This window comes from Amblyomma mixtum, chromosome 4 (genome assembly GCF_055824585.1).
Source record: "Amblyomma mixtum isolate Tamu chromosome 4, ASM5582458v1, whole genome shotgun sequence".
In the NCBI taxonomy this organism is placed as follows: Eukaryota; Metazoa; Arthropoda; class Arachnida; order Ixodida; family Ixodidae; genus Amblyomma; species Amblyomma mixtum.
Window position 1 is genome coordinate 94,154,304 of NC_143015.1, and position 25,930 is coordinate 94,180,233.

The 25,930-nt window shown below is 44.3% G+C and overlaps 1 protein-coding gene across 3 annotated transcripts in view; it reads left to right on the plus strand.

Annotated features, from left to right (window-relative positions):
- Positions 1-1,971: 1,971 nt before the first annotated feature.
- LOC149347459 (mitochondrial dicarboxylate carrier-like) overlaps positions 1,972-25,930 on the plus strand; it is a 37,573-nt gene continuing 13,614 nt past the window's right edge. The window contains exons 1-7 of one of the 3 annotated variants that reach the window (XM_089587128.1): positions 1,972-2,108; positions 12,239-12,358; positions 13,438-13,557; positions 15,488-15,648; positions 17,113-17,154; positions 22,149-22,263; positions 25,725-25,817. In XM_089587128.1, the coding sequence (XP_089443254.1) occupies positions 12,248-12,358; positions 13,438-13,557; positions 15,488-15,648; positions 17,113-17,154; positions 22,149-22,263; positions 25,725-25,817 (642 nt within the window). In that variant the 5' untranslated portion in view covers positions 1,972-2,108; positions 12,239-12,247. Of the gene's footprint in view, positions 2,109-2,133; positions 2,419-2,494; positions 2,758-12,238; positions 12,359-13,437; positions 13,558-15,487; positions 15,649-17,112; positions 17,155-22,148; positions 22,264-25,724; positions 25,818-25,930 lie in introns of those variants that run through there. The other 2 variants (XM_089587129.1, XM_089587130.1) reach the window with 2 other exon arrangements.

Below are 25,930 nucleotides of genomic sequence, written 5' to 3' on the forward strand. Positions count from 1 at the left end.
CTTCACACGAGCATATATGGTAGTGAAATGTCTGTTCATTTCTTCAGCAACTTCCGTTACGGGAACTCGAACGCCGTCTTTGTAAATGTCTATTACGTCTTGTTGGTGGCGCTTTCTACCCATTACTTCATTGACGATGTCCCATATTACTTTCCTAGAATCATTTTGTACATTCATGAACCTATTTTCATAATATGTGTTCTTGGCCTTTCTTAAATCGGAATTTAATTGATTTCTAAGCTTCTTGAACTCCACAAGTACGCTTGTATCTTTGCATCTTACAAATTCGTGGTACTTTTTGTTCTTTTGTGTTATTCTCTTATATAATTCACGAGTGATCCATTGTTTCTTTATTTTCTTGCTCCTTACTTCGTACTCCTGCAATGGGAAGACCGCGTTGTAACATCTAGAAAACTTCTTCAAGAAGGCGTTATAGGCCAGATTGGCGTTGGTTGCTTCATATACATCTTCCCACGATTCTAGGTCAATAAGTGCTCTAAATCTCGGAAGGCCCTCTTGGTTGATTGCACGGGACATAAACTTTCTAGGACGGAAGTCGCTTTCTGTTGGTGAAGAAGTGAGGCAAAAATTGGCATGTGATCACTAATATCATTGATTATAATTCCAGAAGTGACATGGCTGCAATACGGGTTCGTGATGCAAACATCTATCTAGGTAGCGGAGCCGCAAGCAATCCGAGTGGGCAGTCGTATGACATTAGTACAGGCATGAAGATTCAGGACATTTTGAAATTCTTGTGCTTCTGCATTTGTTGATATTATATTTATATTTACATCACCAATGATTAGGATGGACGAAGTTGAAGACTGAAGCAAAAAGAGTGCATCATCTAGGAAATTTAAAAATGTTGATATATTACTCGCTGGTGGTCTATACAAAACGCCAACTGCAAAATTTGAGACCCTGACAAAAAGGCTTTCAACGTCTTCATCCATCCTTGTCAATTCATCCATAGCTTGGAAATGCAAACTTCCTCAGATAGAGCGCAACACCCCCACCTCTCTTCCCCTCTCTACTTAAGCTCATAGATTTGTAGCCATCTATGACCTCGACGTCTGCTTGTAGGTTACTGGAGGCATGAAACAAATGTCATATAATCACTGCTCCGTCCTTTTAATTAGCTACAATGCTAAAGCTAGCCTGCCTCAAGAGGTGTAATGATAACGAATGTAGAAGCAGCGATTATATTGAAGCTTTTTCATGTCTCACGTCACGTTGAAGCACACGTTGGCGTCACAGTCACCAATCGGTCGTCATAGTGATTCATGTATAGTAGTGCATTCCACATCTATGTAGAAAACATGCTACCAAATTTAGCACTCTATATTTCTTTAATGTGCTTTTTAAGTTGTTCTGCCGCCCTGCACATGGAGGTATTTCTTTTCATTGTCATCTTTTATTGCACCTCTGTTTTTTCAGACGATGTTACGCATGTATTTGAGCCCATGTGAATGTGCATGCATTTTTCGCTTAAACATGCCCGTTTGCTCGTTTTTTGGTTAAGTTCACGCTCTCTCACGCTGCCATGTAGGAAGTAAAAAGTTTTGGCGTCATTTGGCGGTTATGAAAGGTGATAGCTGCGCTTCTGCCCAGTATTTTTTTTTGTTTTTTACTGTGAACGTCAATTTAGCGCCAACATTTCTAAAAAAAGCAGATGGTCAATAGAAAATTACGAGTGTACAATTAAAAACCTACTTGAAGAAAATGAGAATTTATAGACCAATTAATTGTACTGTTAAAGAAAAATAAAGAAAAAAAACTGAGCATAGTGGGAACTGCCACCACCCTGTTTCAAAGGCGATTCTCCTATCCTCCATCGCTTCCATACGTCCATCAACGGAAGAAAAACTCCCTCCACGCGAAACCGATATCAAAACCGAAAGAAAATCAAAACGAAGCCGGCGAGCCGTCGCGAGTCGACGAGAGCCGTAGCCATTGGAGCTCGCTGCTTCTGATCCGGTTGCTTTCGAAATGCCGGTGCAGGTTTCCTGTGGCTGTTTGAGAAGGAAAAAATTGCTGTGATTAGTGTTTACTGCGTCGCCCTAGAGCGAGCGTTCATTCCCTTCAAAGCCCGGCGTCGCCCGAAGGTGAGGAAAACCCTGAGACGGGCGTAGTTCCGCCGGTTACCGCGGTACGCGAGTCGCTCGCTGGCATGTCTCCGATCTGCTCCGAGCATGAGGAAACAGCTGTCGTCGACTCTCGCCACTACTGGACGTCACTGGAGTCGCGCGTTTACGCGGCTTATTATCTGCGCGTGACCTTAAATGCCGTTGCGAGTCGCCGGAACCACTTTCACTGAGCGCCGCGACTTGAAACGCTAAGTAGAGACGAGGACCGTGTCTGTCAAGTGTCCCGATTTGGCGACTGTCACCGGATCGGAAGACGCGGAAGCATTTCGTGAGTCTCTGCGCCCTGGTTTGTTTGTCGTCTCCATCGAGGATGCTAACGGGCAACGCGCCAGTGACGCTCAATGTGACGTTTGAATGGAGCTCCTCTTTCGATCTATCTCTTCCTCTAAAGTGACGGGAGTGTTGTGTCTCTGAGGGCACGAGTTGGGACTTTCTCTCGGCCTCGACGCGATAACAGATAATCGGCGTTGCGCTTTGATAAGCTCGATAAAACGCCGGTAGCCCGCTGTAGCTGTTCCCGCCAGTCATTCCGAAGTTGACTGGTTAGAAGTCTTCTGCTTGGTGTAGAGAGTACCTTACTCGGATTCATTTTGCTCGAGAAAAATCGGCAAGTGTATTTGAAGCTGTTTACTGGTTTTTTCTTACGACATGGTTTTTAACTACAGCAGTGCGGAACCACTGTCGATGTTGTAACAGCTTGACATGTGCTAGAAATGGCCAGGTTGTTTTACTCGGCATTGCATGTGGGATGTAGGGAATGGGCAATGTCATTTCTGCAGTGTTTCGTTACGTTGCGTCATCTTGGTTGTGATTCCGATAACATTGTTGTATGGGTGTCGCTTATTTATTAGAATTCTTTCGCGCTTTCGATTACCTCATTTTCCGGAGGGGTTGATTGCATGTGCAATATGCGTGCCTCAGCAAATGATCCACTCCTTGTAAGAGAGCTGATGGGACTTTGAGCTCTGAGTTCCTGCTGTGTTCACTTTAAAATGAGTGCCAAGGTATTCCCAGACAGCCGTGTCTATTAACCAGTCAGAGATCACGGCTGTGCCTTGCAGGGTTTAAAGCATGCTACATTGCAGTTATAATTTTAGGTTAGATAAGCTTTGTGCTGCCTAACAGGACGAACAAAGGGCATGATAAGGCACGCATTTGGTCTGTTGTGTCTTTTTCATTTGTTGTTTTGGGTTCCCATCAGTTTTTCAGTCTAAAATTTGCAATTCATCCCAAGAGTCTACTCTTCTAGGGTAGCTACAATGTTTTATTTGCGGCAGTGTTTCGTGCTAAGTGGATGCCGGCCGTGTTTACACATATTAACTGCTTACTTGAAGAACTATGCTTGCATTTTCGACAATATTTGCTGGTGTACCAATGTAGTTTCCTTATGAACCTCCACTGTTTGCAATCTTGGACTTGCAAGGCTTGTAAGAGTGCTTAAAGCATTAGACACACCAAAATTTTTATAGTGTGTTCTTGCATTCGAATGATGTGTAAGACATTGGAAAACACGAACCAGGACGTAAAATTCGCCTGCACTGGGTACCTAATTTATATTTGAATTTATTCTTTCATTAGTCTCGGTTCCGGTTTCAGCAGTCGCTAGACGATTGGGACGTCACCATTGAGCACCAGATCACGTGAGGCATACAAAACGGCGGTATGGTTTGATTTGGTTTATTTGACTTTAATGTCCCAAAGCAACTCAGGCTTTGAGGGACGCCGTAGTGGAGGGCTCCGGAAATTTCGACCACCAGGGGTTCTTTAGCCTGCACTGACGTTGCACAGTACACGGGCCTCTGGGATTTCGTCTCCATTGAAATTCGACCGCCGCGACCGGGATTAACCCGCCTCTTTCGGGTCAGCAGCCGAGAAAACTGCGATATAATAGCTCTTTGTTCACTTGCTGCTATTCTTTCTTGCGGAACAGTTTAGTGTAAGAGTTTGAAGGAATTCAAATGGTAAAGCAGCGGTTATATGGTAGTTTTTGTATGTCTCACATGATCTCATATCCACTTACGATGTCACAACCATCGTCTGGCAACTGAAACTGAAACTACAGAGGAAAAAAAAAAGTTACAAATTATTTATTGAGCGCTGATTAATTTCACATCGTGATCCATGTTTAATCTCACACAGCTCATTGCAGAGCTAGAATGCACCATGAAAAATGAAAAATTTGGTGTATATACTTCAGTTACTTCATTAGGCTGGTATTGTATCTAAGTTATGGGTGTCACAAGAAAGCCGCAAATAATTTTAATTTTTATCGTCATAACCTTGCATTCACAGCTCTTGCGGTGCTTTTCAAATCAGTCGTGTGATGCTTGTTGAAAAATTTCAAATGAAATCCACGGTGCGTCGCAATTTTGTTTCATATTTAGGTCTCTCTTTGCAAGGTAAAAAAAGGGATTGAGAGGTGTCCACAGCTCATTGGGCAAACTGTTCTTCATCCAAGTTTGTTTGCCAAGTTCCCGACGACTTGTTGGTTCGATTTGGCAGGCTCTTTTATATTTTTTCGGCTGCTGACCCAAAAGACGTGGGTTTGATCCCCGCTTCGGCAGTCGAATTTCTTTGGAGGCGAAATTCTAGAGGCCCTTGCAGTGTGCGATGTCAGTGCACGTTAGAGAACCCCAGGTGGTCAAAATTTCCGGAGCCCTCCACTAGGGCGTCCCTCATAGCCTGAGTCGCTTTGGGATGTTAAACGCCCCCATAAACCAAACCGAACTAAACCAACTTCTTCGTGGGATATTGTGCGCCCATATCCTGTGTTTTACATGACCCCCATTATCTAATCTTCCTTAGGTTTTTAGGGTATAATTAAGGACAACTCTACCCAATGATTGCTCTCAGTAAAAATTAACTTTTTGGCTCTCTCTCTGGGTGTGTTGACGTCGTTTGTCCAACAGCAAATGCTGCATCTATCCCTGAGAAAATAGAATTTAAGACTTTTCCCGCTTGTCGATTTAAACTTGTGACGTTCTTATTGAAAAGTACAGGTTGCCGCCGTTTGGTAGTCAGTGGCGATGTTGTAGTCAGATGCATTTGGGCAGAGAAATAATACTTATAGCTTAGCAAAGTCATTGTGCTTGATGGAGTTACATAAGTGTAAAATTGGGGCTGCAGTTATCGAATTCACCCAAACAAAATGCATAAACTTTGTACTTGGCTTGGCCAGCATTCTGCTGGAAATATTAGTTTGGCTGCAGAAGTACGATTTTTTTCCAATCTATACATGTAACAGATGCTTTCGAAATCTCTAGACATAATATCTAACATTTGCTCATAGGAAGGCAGCAGAGAAAGCTTGTACAGCTTCACAGAAACTAACAGAGGATTTAGTTTATGGTTTAGTTTATGGGGGTTTAACGTCCCAAAGCGGCAGAGGGTATGAGGGAGGCCGTAGTGAAGGGCTCTGGAAATTTCGACCACCTGGGGTTCTTTAACGTGCCCTGACATCGCACAGTACATGGGCCTTTGGAATTTCGCCTTCATCGAAATTCATTCACCGCGGCCGGGATCGAACCCGCGTTTTTCGAGTCAGCAGCCAAGTGCTGTAACCACTGAGCCACCATGGCGGGGCTAGCAGAGGATTTAAAAGAATTTAGTTTGTACTCAGTGGGAATGCAAGTTCTTGTCTTTCATTCACATTCTAAGGCCTCCATAAATACCTCACAGGCTTAATAACTGCACAATTGCTATTTTTGCATTCAGTCTGTATTGTTTAAGACATTTAGTTTGGAAGAAACTGAAAAGCATTGACTACTGGCAATTTCACCTCCATGTCAGAACTTTCAACCTAACGCCAGACAACCCAGATAGGAAGTTCAGACTTTCCAATACTGTCACTGTGGTTTGGAAAGTCTTTGAGAGGCTCACATAGACATTGGGACCACTTTTTAGGAATGCTTTAGAAAAAGCAATAGTCACAGCACTGTTGGTCAAAAGTCTGACAGTGTAAATCAAAGATTATCATGCCTCGCGGCCAGCATTAACAAATATCAGCTGCTTTTAATTTGCAGTTGTGCGTACGGGGGCCCCGGGATTTGATCCCCAGTGTTGCCTGGTGTTCGGCTTACTAGGGTGCTTGGGAAATGGGTCTCGACCCAATTTTCCTCAGATGAAAATACCTTGTGTCATGACGCTGCTTGGCTAAAGCTATCCTCGCACCTTTAAAGGACTACAGACACCTAATTTTATTGCGCGATTTCTTCTGTGAAACGATGCGTTAGATATTAGAATACAACGATTACCGGGTGGCATTTGCCTACAGTCACTATATAATTTACAATTGAATTTCTTCTCTCATGCTATTTCGGTTTCACCAACTGAACGACGACTGTGTTGTCAAGTTGATGTGTTGGTCATATGATCCACGAGGAAAACTATAACATAATCGCTGATATGTAGTTTTAATTCACTACGATGTTTAATCCAGCCTATTACAACACCTGGAATGACAAAAAATGACCTGTCAGCAATTATATAGCCGATTTTTATGCCTGACGTGACTTAAACACCAGCTAAGCGTCACACCCATCGTTCGACTCAAAAACGGAACCGAAACAGCTTCAAGAAGAAATTCAATTATAAATTGTTTAGCGGTCGTGCACAAATACCACAGGGTGCTTCGTGTATACAAATGGCTAGCACATCGCAAGCAAAAATTTGGTGTCTATAGTCCTTTAAAAGCCACTATCATCATAATTTGCAGTTTCCTTTGTTTCGAGCCTACCTCTGCGATCTACCGGAGAATTAATGGGTGCCTAGGGACTTTAGTGCAGAAAGAAAGAAAGAAAAAAGTAGTTTCAGAGCTGTCGTGTGTTTCTCAGCTGCTGCATCAAACCATTCAGGTTTTGTGGCGTTTGCAGCATACAGCTGCCGTGCACGGGCAAGCGTGTGGAGCGACCTGCCGTTTCCCATCGGTCATTGTTTCCTGTACCTGTGGCACGTGTGTAGCACACTCATTTGCAGCTGTGCCAGTCATTTGCGGCAGCAAAAAAATTCCCGCGTGGCGAGCTATTTTCGAACAGCTCTCGCTCGTCGCCGGCAGAGCAGTGTTTCGGCACGGCAACAAGACACTGTTGGAAGGATTCTCGTGTTTGAGGGTTTAGTTTTCTTGTGGGATATGAAACACTTTAAGAGAGGAGTTGTCAGCCTTTTTTGAAAGCCTCAGGGAAACCGGAACAGGTTTCAAAAGGTGCCTGCTGTAAAACCATGTATGTCTTGGCTTCAGCCTTTTTGCTGCTTGGCATGAATAATAAAAGAAAAGCACATGCATGTGCCAGGTCTCCCCGCAGCCCTAGTTCAAAAAGTAATTTATTTATTTTATTTATTTAGGAATACTGCAGACTCCTTCTGGAGTCCAAGCAGGAGTGGGAAACACATGAATGATACCAAAAATACAAAACAAAGTCAAAGAAAAAAAGTCATACATTCAAACTTTTCAAAGCAGCAATGAATTCCACTTCGTCGGGAGAATCGACAACATTCTGAGGCAGCCTATTCCAGTCGGACACAGTCGTAGGAAAATAGGAATATTTAAATGAATCGATAGAAGCCTGGTATTCTTTTAAGATTTTCCCGTGCTTAAACCGTGTGTTAGCTCGAGGTGCAGGGGTAAGGTAGAGAGTCTTGTTTATTTTTGTCTTATTATTATACAGGAGGTACAAGAACTTAAGCCTGTATTCTGTGCGTCTGGATTGGAGGCTCTGAAGATCCAAGAGATTAATCATCTGTGTTACGCTATCTGTTCATCTCTGGCGGTTGCAAATAAAACGGACGGCCATTCTCTGTACCTTTTCCAACTCATCTATATTTGTTTTGGTGTAGGGGTCCCATATGCATGACGCATACTTTAAAATCGGTCTAACCAGGGATTTGTATGCAGTGAGCTTCACCTGTGTTGGGTGAATGACTGGCTTTGTAGTGACACCATGTGCTGTGAGCAACTGAAGTGCAGTTTGTCCCCACAAAAAAAAAATGGCTGGCAGTTTAGCATTGCTAAGCACGGAATATTGTGCGAAAGCACGACTTTTTACAGCTGGACACCGCCACCACATGCCTCAAAGAGTGATTGAGGTGTCCACTGAGCCAGGGAGCCAATTATGCGCCTTTCCTTTCGTCAAAATCAAGATTGGTTTGGTTTGTTGGCGTTTAACGTCCCGAAGCGACTCAGGCTATAAGGGATGCCTAGTGGAGGGCTCCGGAAATTTCGACCACTTTAACCACTTTCGACGTCTTTAACGTGCAATGACGTCGCACAGTACATGGGCCTCTAGAATTTCGCCTTCATCGAAATTCAGCCGCCGCGGCCGGGGTCAAACCCGCATCTTTTGGGTCAAATCAAAATCAAGAGTCTAAACTTTTCACGGCTTTTTACTGCTTTTGAGAAGAGGAAAGACGCATAACTGCCTCAATTGTCAATTTGCATGTGGATAGGACGAAAAATGAACGGCACCAACCAAAAAAAAAAGAAAGATGGAATGACATTTCGGCTCCCACACGGGAGCCTTGTTCACAGGACATTCACTTGTCGAAAATAATTACAGATCCTCCTGGTGCAAAATAAAGATTAGTTGAATCATGTTTCTAGAAATCATGTTTGATTGTGAACAAGGCTCCCGTGTGGGAGGCGAAACGTCATTCCATCTTTCTTTTTTGGTCGGTGCCGTTCATTTTTCGTCATGTCCCATCCCGACCAGACGGGCTTCCGTCAAACTCTTGACTTCAAATGTATGTGGATACCACCACCTACTCACAGGGCGATTGAGGTGTCCACTGACCGAGTGAGGCATTTGCACTTGCTACTCAGAGGCTTCACACACATTCACCACTGAAACCCGGGGAGAGTGGCTAGGAGTGCTTTCACATTTATAAACTAATTAAGGACGTGCATGGATTTAGGGGTTTTGAAGTTTGGTTTTGTCGAAGCGGAAAGGGCTCGAATAAAAGTGAAAGACCATTACTTGACGTGATTCGTGCCCCCCTTCACAAGGCATTCAGCAGATCTCAGGTTAAGATACTTAACAACATACATAGGACATTCACACGTTGAAAATAAATACAGATTCCCCTGGTGCAAATGCAAGATTAGTTGAATCATAAGTCTAGAACAAAATTTACGTATTTGAATTCATAAGAGGTCATTATACAATACTTAGCGAACATGCCCACTGATTCCATACTCCATAAGAAACTCCATAGAGCCCAGTTTGAGAATCCATGACTCACTGTAGAGAACTCTGGCGATGCATGGTTCGTGAAAATAGCTTTACCAAGATGATTGAAGAGTGTGAACTGGCCACTCTCATTCTTTAAAGGGAGTGACATGTACTGTCTGTTGCAAAACTTTATAGTCCAGCACGCCATCGAAATTAATGTCGCAGTGGATTATGAACTTTTGCAACAGACGCGACATTTTCCTGGGTGTGCATCTTGTGTGGCCTTTCCTCAGCAGAGGTCGCAAGATTTGGTTGCCACTATGCTTTGTTTTAGAAGAAACATCTTCAGAAGCTGAATGGCATTATAGAAACTATTCTATTTTTGGCATATTTCCCAACATGCACATAGATATACTGTGTGCCAGAGTTTATGCTGGGTACAGATCAGTATGTCAAGTTTTTTAGGAGTTGTTTCTTCATACTGAGTTATATACATTGTCATAAAGGAAGAAGCGAATTGGCTGCACTCCAAAGGTTACCTGCTGTTAAATTTTCCTGCCTCGTAATTAGTATGTTTAGCATTTTTTTGAATATTTTTTTCTTGTTGACCTAACAGGGGGTATTTAGGTTAAGCACATAAGGTCTTGAAATGTATCATTCCTAGATTGTGCAGATAGATGTAGGAGAAAGTTGAATAATGCGTGACATGGGCTCTCTTGGGTGTTATTCTTCTAATGGACATCTCACGTTGTAGAATGCAAGCATCTGCGACACTTATAGCCATTTCTATTAGTTATGAAATATACACGGTGTTACACTTAAGACATTACACAATTTTTAAAAATAGGCTTTTGCAGTTACAAGAGCGCAGTTACAAGTACGTCAGAATACAGCTAAGGCGTGCTAACTAGGAGGCTGGTTAACTGATATTGAACAGTTTACCTTTGAAGTGTTACAATTAGGCTCCTTAATTATTGAGAGGCGTGTAGCTCACTGTATGTACTCTGCATATCAGTTTTTCGAATTTCGAAAAACACGGTTACCCTCGTCGTTGTGGCCCAACAAATTCTGCCTATATCATGCCAAAACACATGCGCTTTCAAGAAGCTTGCAGGTGAAGCAACCTCACCAGTGAACGCAGCTCATAGCCATAGCCAAAATTTGTTGGGGCCATAGCGCCGAGGGTAACCGCGTTTTTGAAATTCTAAAAACTCATATGGATATTGCTTACAGTGGGCTACGCGCCTCTCATTAATTAAGGATGCTAATGGTAATAGTCAAAAGTTAATTATTGAATATAATAGTTAACCAGCGCCTTCTAGTTAGCACACCTTAGCTGTATTCTGATGAACTGCACCGCTGACAATGCTATGCCGAAGAGAGCGCTGTTGCAACTGAAAAACCTATTTATAAAAATTGTGTAATGTCTTAGGTCAAGCACCCTGTATACTGTTATAAACACTTGCTTTTAAGACTACAGGAATTGAAAGCTCACTTGTTCTTGTTAGCTGACTTAATCTCAACTTGCTGTTAAAAGCTGCTGATGAACTGGGCAAAATTTGCATTTTAAAAAACACAAAGGAGAACAGGAGCTGAATCTAAATACTCCCTTTCATATGTGACAGTCAGTGGTGCGGAGGCCATGGAATAAGTGTGCGTACAAAACCATATTACTTCGCCACATATCGTTCGTTCTTCTCGAAGCCTCGGTGGGCGTTTCGACGAAAACAAAGAGTGGTATAAAACGAAGTGCTGGTATATAAACGAAGCAACCTGGGCCGCACAGGGCCCACCGCTGGGAGCACCTGCCATCGCAGGGCAGTGGCGCAACGCTTATGAACTGCACCACTGCGCCAGGAGGGGTATGAGGACTCCCAGGGATCTAGGAATGTTAAGTTGAGAGTGACCTGCACATACCATATTTTCCGGTGTTTAAGACGCGGCTTTTTTTCAAAAATCTTGCTGGTGCGTCCTATACAAGGGTGCGTCTTATACGCGATTTTTTTTTTTTTTTGCGAGTTCAGAAATTACTTAGGTTCACGTTCAAGCTTTTTTCACCGCAAAAATATCACTACCAATGACGCGGTTGTAACACAGTTAATACTTCAATACGGAGACCACCGTGCGCAACTTTTTTTAGGTGAACTTAATCATGAAACGGCGGGGATGACGACTTCCGGGGTCACAAACATGTGACTGTTTCGGAGGCTCCAAACAAAAGTAATGTGAAATGCCAAAGATGGCGACAATTGCGCTTCTCGCCATTGTCAAGAGAAGCCAAGACAAGCCGGCATTCTTTTTTAGCCACCCTTTGCAACTTTGTTTGCTCCGTGTACATAGTACGTTCGTAGAGTGAAAAGAAAGTTTCAGCCGTGTTGCCTCAGAAATGGGCGAACTTTTTGATACTGCATCCGAAGATTAAGACTTCGAAGGTTTTAAGTAGAACTAAAATGTTATGGACATATGGGAGAGTTTTTTCGTTTTTTCTTTCTTTCTTCTGAAACGGAGGGTATGGCATGAGTGTTGCCTTTTTCAATCGCTTAACGTTGCTTAAGAATTTCTCACAGGTACAATGAATTTCACGACGGTCGTGCAAGTGTATTTAATTAAGCCTCACTAGCCTCACTGGGTAATTTGGGGTGTGTCTTATATGCAGGTGCGTCTTATGTACCAACTTTTTCACTGACAGCCTGCATATATGGCGGGTGCGTCTTATAGACCGGAAAATACGGTATGTGAGTTAACCTATTATGCTGTGATGTCATACCCTTAAGGTGGAGCATAAGAGTCTCTTCAAATTTTTGCTCCAAGGTCTTCCCACTTCAGCTAAGAAATGGGTTGAGGTGTTTCTCGGGGGTGCTGTTGTGCCTGGGCAGGGCATTGTGCGCCAGAGTGCTGATGTGTGCTTCGATGCGTTTGGTGCAGACCACCGCGATGGCGCAGCACCATGAGGGACGCAAGGAGATTCGGCTGGCCCGGTGGTACTTTGGGGGCCTGGCCGGCTCCATGGCTGCCTGCTTCACACACCCGCTCGACCTGCTCAAGGTAAGGGTTCGGGGGCCCCCTTTGGTCCCCACTGTGTGACACACGGAATTCATCACGGCAGCAGGGTCATGGTCCTGAGTACTGTGAAAGAAATGACTTAAACAAAGAAAGTGTCGTTTTTGTTCTTCCTTGCTTGGTGGGCGGTATTCTTTGGCTCTGTGCTATTTCTAGAGGCAATATGAACCGAAGGAATTGACCAGCTAAGAGCACAGGTTTAGTAGACTAAAGCGTTGAGCCTTCCTTTGGACAGCAAACTGTGCAGTCACTTCAAATGCGCTAAAAGTGGCACAAATACCATAGCTGCTAGAATAGTGGGAATTGCAACAACAGTGCTTTCAATTTCAAAAGTGGATCACCCACCGAACGAGCTCTGTGAGGTGCATAGCTGTCACAATGGCTCAAAAGCACAACAGGGTGCAGCTCCAGTGTTTAGAACAGCCACGGGCATGTGATCAGCTCACTTTGCCTTAGGCCTGAAGTTCCTCAATATTGCCTAGAGGGTTAAGTGACACTGCAATAGTTCATCCACCGTGGAGTGGTGCAGGTATGTCGGGATGATGAGGTTTCGTGTTTGGCTTTGGTATTGTTGAGCGTGAAATGTGTATTCAGCCTGAACAATAAGACTCTCCTCGAGGTAAACCTAAGAAAAAAATGCTGCGAAATTTTTTATATCAGCCTAGAATTTTAGCTTTCACTTGTGTTAAGTTTAGTGAACCAGTAAAAAATGCACTATCAAGATAATTTAATCTGCATACAGAGGGAAGCATCGTGGCACAGTTGCCAGTTCTGTGATAGAATCCACATTTTCAGCCCAATGCTAGCCAATGCAAATTTCCCAGCATTCGCATGGTGGGTGAGAAACTCTTTTAAGAAACTCACATACACTGTGGCTCCACTTCTCTTTCTAGGTGAAATTGAGAAACTCTGTGGCCGTAGGGTTGCATGTTCGCCTTTATATTGCTTCTGCCTGTGGTCCTTCCTGTGTGAAAAAACGATGTGACTTGCCTAGCAGAGCCACATCGTAATAGTGGGTGAGTTGGCAGTTCTCTTATCTCCTTCCCACGGACTTCTCTTTGCAGGTCCACCTTCAGACGCAGTCGGCCGGCCGCATTGGCCTGGTGGACAGCACGGTGACCATAGTCCGCCACCAGGGGGTGCTGGCCATGTACAACGGGCTCAGTGCGTCCATACTGCGACAGGTGGGTGGGCTTCCACCGTTGCCAAAACATGGTCATGTGGGGAGCACAAACTCTGCACTGATACAAATGCTAGGTGATGACCAGGTGGTATGGCATAAAAAAATTCAGGGGCACCTTGACTCTCTAAAGTGCGTAGAGGCGAAATCATGTTCCGCACCACTTTGACTGCCTCTGTGGCACTGGTGACGTCACCATTGGATGACGTCACACATAATGTAGTACTAATTACTAATTACTGACATATCGCTAATTATGGATAATTACTGACTAATGACTAAATTCCAATTAACGGCTAATTAATTACTCTTAAGCTTCACCTTTAGGAGTGGAACGCAACAGCATGTTGTAGCACTGCCAGGGAGTCCACGGAACACAGGATGCCTTGCCCTTTGAACAGGAAAGGAAATGGTGCAGTAATTCTGTGTCATCTTGGTGGACACCTTAACCGCTCCATACAGGTACAGGAGGGACGAAGTCAGCCATAATGAAGAAAATGAAAATTGTATTTGAGGAAAGGAAATGACACAGTAACTGTCTCACTATCTGGGTGGACACCCGTCAAAAGCATGACACCTCTGCTGACAAGCTTCTGCTGACAGCCTTCTGTCCACTATGACCAGACATTAAAGGCTTTCGCCTTAAAAAAGAGAGGCATGGTGATGAGGCATGGTGACTGCGCTAATCAGTGCTGCTTGGTGGTGTGGAGAGAGGGTCCCTCTCAGTTGGACAGTTGGATGACTTTTCGCTTAGGTGTCCTAGGTTGGATTGAAGTTATGTTGGATGTATTAAGTACATGCCTCATAGCTGGAATTGGCCTTTTTGTAAAGGAGGAAGCAGCTTTGAAAAGGCGTTTTTCTTTTCCTTCACCAAATGCCGCCATTGTTCAAGTGGCCAGTGGCGGCCTGTGACTGAAGTTATGCTCATGGCATATTTCTGCAATACAGTCCTATTGCTACAGTACATGTTTGGTCTGTGCCTTGCTAGCACCTAAGTGGCACCAAATTGCTGAGCTTGCTAGAATGTGTTGAGTGAATTCACTAAGTTGAAATGAAGAAAAAATTTATAAACAATCTTTTCTTGCTTTAGGCTTACAATTCTAGTTCCACAGCTGTCAAATAAATGTGCCATTTCTCACTGGCAAATTTCAGCACTGTGTTACAAGACATTACTGAGAAAAAAAAGGCAAATGGGTCGGAGAATAACAATGAATTCCAAAATGTTTCTTTGCAGATTTTGTACTTTTTATAACTATCTATTTTGGACATTATTTATCCCTAGCTTTATTACTGTAGATTTGATTATACCTTTGGTACAGGTAGGTATACCATTGGTACTCCTTTTAAACTCTCACCCCACCTTAATTTTGGAGACATTTGCTGTCAGCTATCAACTCTGGTCACAGGATTTGCTTGCGAAATTATTTATTGAGCTTCATGGGGAATAGTATAACTGTCATTGCATATTGTATGCACTCACATAACGAATATACCCTGCATTTCAGTTGTGAAAATATTTATTCTAGCATATTACCCCATTACTAGCCAGTCGTTACATGCTTTCTAAACTTCTTTTTGAAAATGATGCGTGTATTACATGAGCGTCCTGTAGTGCGCGTTCATGATGACACTGCGTTCTTACTGCAGTTGTTAAGTAGCTTCCACCACGCTTTTTCCAGTGAAGTTCGCTTTTGTAGGCTACTGCGCTTGAGTCACTGTTCACTGATTGTTAAGTGACTGCTCCTGCAGCTGAGTAACTGCTGCTGAGTATATTAAAGGCGCCGAGCAGTTAAACCTTACCGTGTAATCAGTGCACAACCCTGCTTTGTGTGCTTCCCACTCAGCCAAAGATTGTGGCGCTGTAGAGCGAAAGCCCGGCCTAAAGTCGAGCTTGACCGGGCCGTCATGTGGTTGGGGGTGTGCTGTTGCTGCAGTTGACGTACTCGACGACCCGCTTCGGCATGTACGAGGTCATTCGCCAGTCCCTGGTCAAGCCGGGCGAGAACATGAAGTTCTACCAGAAGATCTTCGTGGCCGGCATCGCGGGGGCCGCTGGGGGCTTTGTCGGCACCCCGGCCGACATGGTGAACGTCAGGTACGCCCTAGTCGGCTTTGGTGGCTCGATCCAGGAGCTGAGGGGTTTTGTGGTGGGAACAAACGGAGGCGGTTTCCACCTGGCTATTCTAGTATTGTTGCAGTGTTGCCCTGATGCATTCTGGGATGTCAATGCACTAAAGGGACACTGACAAGAACCCTACCTTACTTTTGTTAGTGAAACATAGGCTTGTGCATATATTTGGTCGAATAGCAGAGTATTCGGTGCTTGTTGGTCCGATATGTAGGTCTCACACCCCACAGATACGTTGGCACCGAATGGAGGTCGACTCCCCCAGTTTCCGACGGCCATTTCTGCCAAAAGTCGACACAGCTTCAATGACTGTGACAAAGCTTGAATGCATTCTCCCTTTTTTTTTTTTTTCCGTGTAGTGGCCTTGCATGTTAGACAAATACATGGATTTTGAAAATGCGCATTGAGCCATTAAACCTTTTTTTGTGTGCGAGAAGTATTCGAAATAGTTGCTTCGAAATTATTGGAATGAAATTACAATTTGTTTTGAACCAAAAGGACCATTATTCATACATGCCCAGTAAAACATAACAGCTCGGCCATCTGGGGCCGTCGATGTTCTCTTGGCACCAAAAGGAGCCTCCATCGATGGAAAATGTGGAGTCTAAGGGGACACAGCTTTGAACTTCCGAAAAAAATGGCCAAAAAACTGTTTTCACTTGGTAATAGGTGTATCTGCTTGTATGCTTCGCCTTTTATGTTGCCTCGGAGTTTCACTCTAGAAATCGACTGGGAAGTACTCTAAAGAAATTGTTTCGTGAACTGCAGTGGCTGTGCATTGTGGGGAAACGCGAGAACAGTTGGCGTCTTCCGCCGTGTCAGGGTTTTTTTTTTCACTACACGCCCGCCTTCGGAAGCCGATTTCTTCACAGGTTCAGGGAGGTGTTTGAACAATCACTGGCTGCAAGGGTCATACTTAAGCGTGACCCTGCTGTCCAAATTAACGAGTGCCGGACACCACAGACTCAATGGGCATCAGCCAGAACCGCATTCTTGAATTATCCAAATTTCTGAATTAATGGGGATTGGATTAATAAAATTTCACTGTATACACCAAAAGAAAAATTAGCTACAAAAGAGAAAAGGACCGTGCTTGTTTCTCATAACTATGGAGTAATCACTAAATGAGTGCGTAAACTTTGTTCCCTTTAATGTTGCTCACGACTGTACTTCTAATGTCTAGCATGCATATGGTGCAGCAAATTGAAATTAGGGATGCCCCTACCACTTGAACATCGTGCCTTGCTTTTAGCGTAGGCACTTTTTTCCGCCAAGAGCTTGGATGGGGGAAAATTTGAGCCTACCTTTGAGGTGACTGGCCAGTCTTTTTACCTTGCAGTGCTGTGGAGGCAACCATAGAAATGTTGCTTTGTCTTGTGGTTTAATTTTTTTTTAGTGTCTCTTTTGTTACCGTTTAACTTTTTTTTCCAGGATGCAGAATGACATCAAGCTTCCTGCAGAAAGCCGGAGAAAGTAAGTTTGACATAAACACACCGCTCCTGCCCCGCAGAAAAATGTAATTTTTGGAAGGGATGGTTTATTGCGCTGGTGGTTTCATCTCATTAGGTTTGGATTATGGAATAATGGCTCCAGACAATGCGTTAGTGCCAAGGTTCGTATTCTGTTTTGTGCGCCATGCTTATGATGAACACGTTTGTTACAGTCAGTTATGTGTATTGGTGCTCAAATAGCAGATGAGGCAATTACTGCGATGTTCTTTATTGTTCTGATCATTGTTCTGATCACTTTCCTAAATTGTAAAACAATGGAAAAAAAAAAAAAGAGTCGGGGGAGGTTTGCCTCCAGGACGTGCGAACATGTGGTGAAAACATTTCTGAAGGCTGTTTGTCGTAGCAGTGCTTTCTTCTTTTTATTTTTGTGAAGCTTCTATAAATACCGTGCACCTTATTTGCTCAGTCATTGCAGTGGCCAACCTCAAATTATTCTGCATGCATAAATGGCCTGGCTCCAAGATTGTAATAGGGGCTTGCAATGCTCAAACGCATTTCTTACACAGTAGACTCTCTTTAAGATGAACTTGAAGGGTGTATGAAAATTTTTCCGTCTTATCAGAAGTTTGCCTTAACTGAAGTGCCCCCAAAACAAGATCTGTGAGCATGCTAGGTGTGTCTAGTTAGTATGTGGCACTTGAAAAGTACATAAAATGGTCTTTCAGGGAGAGGATAATTGCAGATGTAGCATTTACTGTGCAATGTACGAGGTCAGTTGATTAGTGAGGGCCATGAAGCAAGCTCACATTCTCCTGCTTAAAAACGACATTGTTCCAGTTTTCTTTTTTTTCAAAGGCTGATTTTCTTTCTCTGTTCTGCAGCAACTGATATTTGTGTTTATTTTTTGCTCAGATTTTCACTTTCCCTCTCGCTCCAAGTGCTCCGAAGGTGCCTAGTTTGGTACCTGTGTGTCTGTCTGGTGCCATCCGCAGGGTAGATGTTAACTGTACGAGCAGGCAAACCAAGCAGCTTTTCGTCTGTTCCGCGTGTGGCAAACGTGGCACCAATATCTGGCCACCTCATTTGTCTTGGCTTGTGCCATTTTAGGCCTAACATGCATGCATTGAAAAAAAAAAAAGCCTGCAGATGCACGGTGTCTCAAAAAATCCCTCAGGAACTACCGTATTTACCCAATTCCAACGTGCCCCCGATTCCAACGCGCACCCAATTTACGGCACCAAAAAAAAAAAATAAAGTTCCACACCCCAATTCTAACGCGCCCCCGATATTGGTAATGAAAAAAAAAAAACTACAAGCCCCACTTCTAACGTGCATGTGACTTCCACGAATGAAAATAATTTGCAACCGTTTTTATATTTTAAAGAAAGATGCGGGTGAAAAAACCGCGATTTTTTTCGATAAGTCGATTTTGTATTTTCTTGCGTTTTGTTTTCCCCCAAGCCTCTTCTTTTATGTATAAAAAATCAAAGCCGATAATCAGTGGGAAGTTAGTAAAAAATGCAATTAAAGCACTCGCGGTGGCTCGCGAAAGTGCGAATTTGACCAAATTTCGGGAACGCGGCATTTCGCTCTACGGCGTCGCCCGCTCTTGAATTTTCGCGGGGAAGTAGGACTACCGATCTTCTACCAGAAGCCACTTCGGCAGCGGCGCATTCTTGATAAAAATACGAAAAAAAGATCGTTTCCTGCCCGAGTCGAGCGTTGCGACTGGCCCTTCAAATCACGTGGTACGATCGGAGCCCTTCCATTGGCTACGAGCATTCCACCGCACAGTCGGACGCAGACGCTCCTTCTTCGTTCTGCCGCCACCGAGACATGAACCAACGCTTCTGTCCGGGTTTTTCTCCTTTCTCCGCTATGGATGTGACTGAGAAACGAGATTTTCGTTCACGCAAGTTCCTGACAAAGCATCAGTATAAAGGAAGACGCCCCAAGCGCAAGCGGAGAGCTCCGGTGACGGGAGGTTCGTCTGCTGCTAGGCGTAACTGCGGCAACGGCGATGCACCATTTGGATCCTTCAAGCTTCTTGCGGAGCATCCATGACTTCGTCAGTGCATCTGAGCGAAAGATAAAGATCTTCGACTGCCAAAACAAGCGTAAAAACGAGCGCGGAAGTGCTGTTATGTGTGAGATCGGCATGATGCATGACCTCGCCAGCGGCGCGGCGTGCCCCGCCTGCGGACGATGTAATCTCTGTCAGAAAATCGGCTGCAAAACAGAAAGGACTCTCATCGTTTTTGGAACTTTACGGCTGAAATGACGCGTTTCCGACAACCATTGTTTCATCAACATATTCTTCGAGCCGCGTATCTCGATCGTGCAAAGGCAGTGATGAGGCGTCTGCCCGCGGCAGTGCACGGGATACCGTCGCCGTGAACGTGGTCCGTGGTCGCAGAGCACGCGACCAATGACAAGCGCCACACCGATTGAAAACGGCTCCTGCAACGCAGAAAACAACAAGCAAACGTGCTCCCATGTTTGCCAGCAGTTAGTGAGCTCCCACATCGTATAGTGGCGATGACGATGGGCAGCTATGGGGCAGTTTCAGTTTGCACTCGAATCCAACGCGCATGCGATTTTGAGACGTATTTTCCCCCGAAAAAAGGTGCGCGTTGGAATTGGGTAAATACGGTATTAATAAAGACTAGTTGTGTAATGAAACAGTCTGTTGTAAGCAATTACTGTACGCTTGTTATCCAAAACAGTGGGCAAAGGAAAGGTGCAGGTACAGTAGGCTGCTAAAATTGGTATATTGGTTTTTTGAGAAAAGGAAATGGCGCAGTATCTGTCTCCCATATCTCGGCGGACACCTGAACCGCGCCGTAAGGAAAGGGATAAAGGTGGGAGTGAAAGAAGGAAGAGAGAAAGAGGTGCCGTAGTGACTTTAATGTGCACTGACATCGCACAGCACACGGGTGCCTCTTGCGTTTCGCCTCCATCGAAACGCGGCCGCCGCAGTTGGGTGCGAACCCGGGTACTCTGGCTCGGTAGACGAGTGCCTCACCACTGAGCCACCGCGGCGGGTAGTAGGCTGCTGTGAAGACGAATTCAGTTAAGATAAGTTCTCGGATAAAATGACCAATGTGAGACCATTTCGTTGGTTCCCTATGTGGGGCCAGTGTAAAAAATAAGAAATATGCTAGAAATGAACATGTGCATGTTTCGCATGTGCTGCAGTTAAGACGAACTTTCGCAGCAACTGGGAACTCTGGCAACCGCATGCAATGACACTCACAGTATGCCTATGCGGTGCTGTAGAACAAAGGAACAAAAAAATGTATGAAATGCTTGCGTGGAAGAAAGCGCATCCTCTCAGGATAGCTTCCGTGCAACTTTGCTCTGTCTTGCGGGGCAGAGTTTCTTGCAGGGAAGCTTTCGTGCTGATGCGGAAGAGGCAGGGCATCTTCGTTCCTGCCTGTGTGCGGTACAGAAATGCCATATCTCGGTATTGTGGGACCCGTAGGCGTCGAGTGCACTCGCTCTGGCTCATACAGTTGGGAGCCAGATTGTCTATTCACACAGCCTCGTGATATGTGTTATCACCGCGTAGAGATGTCCAGATACTGGCATCGCATGGGCATTGCCCAAGTCGGACGGAAAGGTGCCTGGTGGCATAGTTGATAACAGCTGCGCTGTGGCAGATGCGAGATAAGAGATGGACACACACAACTGAGCACCTTCTCAGAGCCTCAGGAATCAAGTGAGGAAAAAAAAAGAAGCAGTTCTTGCAGACAGAGAGAGTGAAAAAAAGAGACGTCGAAAAAAAGAGAGGTAGACCAATGCTGTTTTCAAGTAGGATAACATGACCTTGTTTCAAGCTTTTGCTCTTAGCTTACTTCATGCATAGTGCCATATGTGCTTCATATGCAGTTATCCTCTCATTTCAAGGTCATTTTGTTCATTCTTTTCGTGTAACAAATATTTGGACATGCATAGCATGCTTGCATAACTTCTTTGGGGCAGTTCTATTAAGGTGAAGGTCTGATAAGACGAACACATTTTCTGATCTCTTTAAGTTTTTTTTTAAAGGGAGTCTAGTGTATTGGTATATTTAGGTGCTTGTGGAACGCAAAAAGTGCTCCATCGAGCCCGACTGTTGTGTGGAACCGAGTTTGCAATCCCTTGCTGTAGATTGTCAACAGTTATGAGGCCTTGGCTAGCCTGCAGCATCACGTACGTTGTACACATACAGACAGATATTTTTGAAACACAGAAGCCACGTGAAAGCTGAGTTTCCTTGCTGCTTGGGTAGCGTACTCCGGCTTTGGGGTCGGTCATTATCATCTATATAGACAGATATACTATATAGACACATATAGACAGATATTTTAATGCGAAAGCATTTCTTGGCTGTGTTCACGGTTTCGTGTGTGTAGAAAGTGGATGCAAAACATGACTGCTGCCCTTGTGTCATTCAAGGAAGAATTAGCAGTAGAAGAATTATTGTATGTGAGAGGATCATAAAATGTCGCTGCGCGTCAAATTTGGCTGATGTGCAGTAATTAATCAATTAGAGGCGAAAAAGTCGATTAGATGTTGAAATTGTCCCGGGTGTCGCTGTAGTGCGTGGACGTCACAACAGCCGTGGACGTCGAAGTTGTGGGGAAAAGCTGGGCGAAGGTTTGAAATAGATTAAAAGTGGTTAATTAATGTTGATTAATTGAACAAATTGATGTGGAGCAATTAGAGAGAGGCAATTAGAGCCAGGTGATACAATGGCTCTAAATGCGGTGGCGGCGAACCACCGTGGTTGTCGGGGTAACAAAAGCAACACGAAAGCTGAATTTCCTTGCTGCCTGGTGGCAGGGCCCGACTTTGGGGTTGCAGTGTTGGGTCACACAGGGGAGTCCAAAGCATGCCCTTTATTTTCTGCTTGTATTCTCGGAATGCCAACGACACGAGCATTTTCATGTCTTGCATGTTGCGTTCGCATTGTCCTTTTGTGATGCCGCTGTTGACTGACTTGCCGTTTTTTTGTCCCTCATTGTTGCCCAGTTACAAGAATGCCATTGATGGCCTCTGGCGCGTCTACCAGCAGGAGGGGGCCCTCAAGCTCTTCTCCGGTGGGGGTGCGGCCACCGCCAGAGCCGTTCTCATGACCATCGGACAGGTGGGACACCACGCTGCCACTATTTTAAATGGCACATCATCATCATCATCACCAGCCTGACTACACCCACTGCAGGGCAAAGGCCTCTTCCCATCACTCTGCAATCGACCCTGTCCTGTGCCAGCTGTGGCCACCGTATCCCCGTAAACTTCTTGATCTCATCCGCCCACCTGACTTTCTGCCACCCCCTGCTATGCTTGCCTTCTCTTGGAATCCACTCCGTTGCCCTTAAGGACCAGCGGTTATCTTGCCTTTGCATTACATGCCCTGCCCAAGCCCATTTCATCCTCCTGATTTCAACTAAGATGTCATCAACCCACGTTTGTTCCCTCACCCACTCTGCCCTCTTCCGGTCTCTTAACGGTCTCTGCCCATCATTTTTCTTTCCATAGCACACTGAGGACAAATTTGAGTTGGCCTGCTGTATTGATATGTGACTTCATTCTCATGACAAAGACGCTACTTCCACGGAAAGCTGAGCTGTTGTTGTTAGCTAGAAAACAAAAAAAAAAATGAATTACAGTTGTCATCACCATCTGGTTTTGCAGCTCAACTGCATTTTGTCGACTTATTTGTTGACTGAGATCACTGAGACTTGCCAGCAACACTGCTGTTCACTTCCGAATGGTGACCATGGAGTCTTTTTTTTTTTTTCCCAGTGTATAGACATCAGGAATCAGGATTGAGTGGCGGGAGATTTTTTTTAATGCAATTTTATCTGCGGTAAATACTTCTTTTGCTGCTGAGCGAACATCAGCTTGCCAAAAACTGCCACAAAATTGGAATTTTTTATGAGGAACAGAAACTGCATGGAGTGTTCAAGTTTTCCACATTGTCTTCTATTTGCATACTTGTTTTTCAACCTCTTGCCGAAGCTCTGTGTGAATGTAATTTTACTGGCTTTGGAACTTGTATGCTTGGCAGAGTTGTTCAAATTAGAAAGGCCGGCAGTGATGAGTGCCTTGAAAAGCACACGTAAAGGGAAGCACTGTAAATGATGAGAAGCTCCTCGGGCAGCGCAACCGGGATCGCAACCACAAGGAGTGGTAGGAAGACTTCCAGAGATCTGTGAATGGAGAGAAGACAAATTGCACATATATGTGCAATTATCGCTATCCGAAAAACTGCCATCCGTGAACACTGCATCTGAACACCGGAACCAAAGTGAAAACCCAGCTGCTAGCGCACTTAAGGGGGGACCCTGGTCTTGAAAAAAAAATTTTTATTAATGAAGTCACAGTTACGAAATCTTCAGGGAATATGTATTTTTGTGTGCCGATTCTAAATATGTCATTCAGTTTCATGTAAAATAATTCCTTGAGCACTTGTGCAGTTTTTATGCAAGTATTTTGGGAAAAGTTTTGAAGAAAATTTGCTCCAGGAAACTCGCTGAAATGCATGCCATTGGGTTCTCTTGATTTCAAGGAATACAATAAGGGTGAAACTGTCTTCCTGCCTATCATAGAACTTGAGTTATAGAGTTTTTAAGTTGTCACTTCAGAAATGAGAAGAAAAGTGCGTATTCCTGTTTCTGAAGTGGCAGCTTCAGTACCCTACAACTCATGTTCTATGAGAGCCAGGATGATAATTTTACCGTTATTGTATTCCTTGCTGTCAAGAGAACGCAATGGCATACATTTCAGCGAGTTTCCTGCAGCAAATTTTCTTCAAAACTCTCTGCAAAATACTTGCATAAAAAGTGCACAAGTGCTCAAGGAATTGTTTTATGTGAAATTAAATGACATATCTAGAATCAGTGCACAAAAATACATGTGCCCTGAGAATTTCATAACTATGACTAAATTAATAAAATTTTCTTTTGAAGACATTAGGCCCAACTATGCAAATCGACCATCGTTTTTTTTTTTTTTAGAGCTTGACAAGGTAGCTGGAGTGACTTTCCCCACCAGGCTTAGAGGCTAGTAGGAGAAACGAGCTTCTTAATGACTGGTCAAAACATACGGCGTGCCACTGCAAAGGAGAAGGTTGCTGTGCACATGGAAAGAGGGGCGGTGCTGGTTGTTGAGAAGGAAAACATGTTGAAAGAGTTTAATGAACAGTGAACAGCGCTGATGACGGCTGCTGCTGCATGGGAGGCTACGTACATTAATGTGTAGGCTGTTTGGCTTCACTCTATATGGCGTGCGCACTTAAAGCATTGAAGCTTCAATAATGTCGCCATATTCGCCACTTCCGTTTTTTTTCCGTGCCGCCTGCGTTTTTTTTGGGCGGCCTCAGATATAGTTGGCCTGAATAGTTTTAAATCACAGTAGGATCGTAAAATTATTTCATTTACGCTCCCCGTCATGTTATATGCACACTAATTTGGCAAAATTGTGAATTTTCTATCATACTGTAGCTCCTGCTGTGATCTACATAACAGCAATAACATCAAAAAAGAGAATGTGTCTGCTAACACGCAATAGCACAAAAAGTGTTTGAATCTGCGATTTATTGTGGGATGACAGGAGATTAGGGGCCTTAAAGGTGCACTGAAGAGGATTCTGAACTTGTCTTTTTGCCACGGGAACTCGATCTACACGTTCCTAGCATTCTTAGAAACTGCAACTTATTGCCCTGTATGGCCGATTTCCCTAATTAAATCGAATTAACGTCCGGCTCCTGCCTTTATTTTTTGATTTCTCCCTCGTACGGTGGGCGGAGTCGACCAACACGTGAAGTTCCTTTCAGCCAGCTCCGAGGAGGCTTTGCTTTCGCTTTATTTTGTTTTTTAGGTTTCCATGAATAAATAGTTTCATTCGCAGATAATATAGCCGCAAAATAAGCCCGCAGAAATAAAAATATGCGCGGACTATTTGCTACTACGGACTACTACGTATTACTCCGTCGATGGCAGAGCGGCAAGCCGCCACGGGACTGGGTGAAAGGCACTCCACGCGTTGGTCGACTCCGCCCACCGTATGGGGAGAATTAAAAAAAAAAGGGCGGGAGCCGGGCGTTAATTCGATTTAATTGGGGAAATCGGCCACACAGGGCAGTAAATCGCAGTTTCTAAGGAAGCTCGGAACGTGCAGTTCGAGTTCCCGTGGCAAAAAGACAAGTTCGGATTCCTCTTCCGTGCACCTTCAATGATGGCATCATAGAAGGGATGAGGGGAGGTCAGGCACTTCACAAGAACTCAGTTGTCTCTGCTGCATCTGTTGTCCTATCTTTATTTCTCGATATGGTGGTGTCTTTAGCGCCGTTTTTGTCATTCAAGTGTGTCTGGATGGATGAACGAGACTCGAAGTTTGACACCTTATGTGCATGAGGATGCTGAAAATGATTTCACTGATGATCCTCTTTCTCCGGCATTGCTCATGTCAACTTTCACAGCAGCTTTGAGTCGCATTCTGGACTGGCGAAAAGCCGGGGAGCATTGTTTTTCTCCCCCCCCCAAAAATTTTTTTTTTTTTTTCCAGCTGCATGTAGCAAATCTATTTTGTTTTCTTTACCTGCAGATCTCATTCTACGAGCAGATTAAACAGCTTCTTCTGACGACCGGATACTTTGGCGACAACTTGACGACACACTTCTCCTCGAGCCTCATGGCGGTAAGGCTGTCTCCATCTTGCCTTTGCTTCCACTTTTTAGGAGTGACAATTTGAAAGACAGGGACAAAAAAAGTGGTAGAGTTTTTACATAGTCAAACCGAGTAGACGTGCAA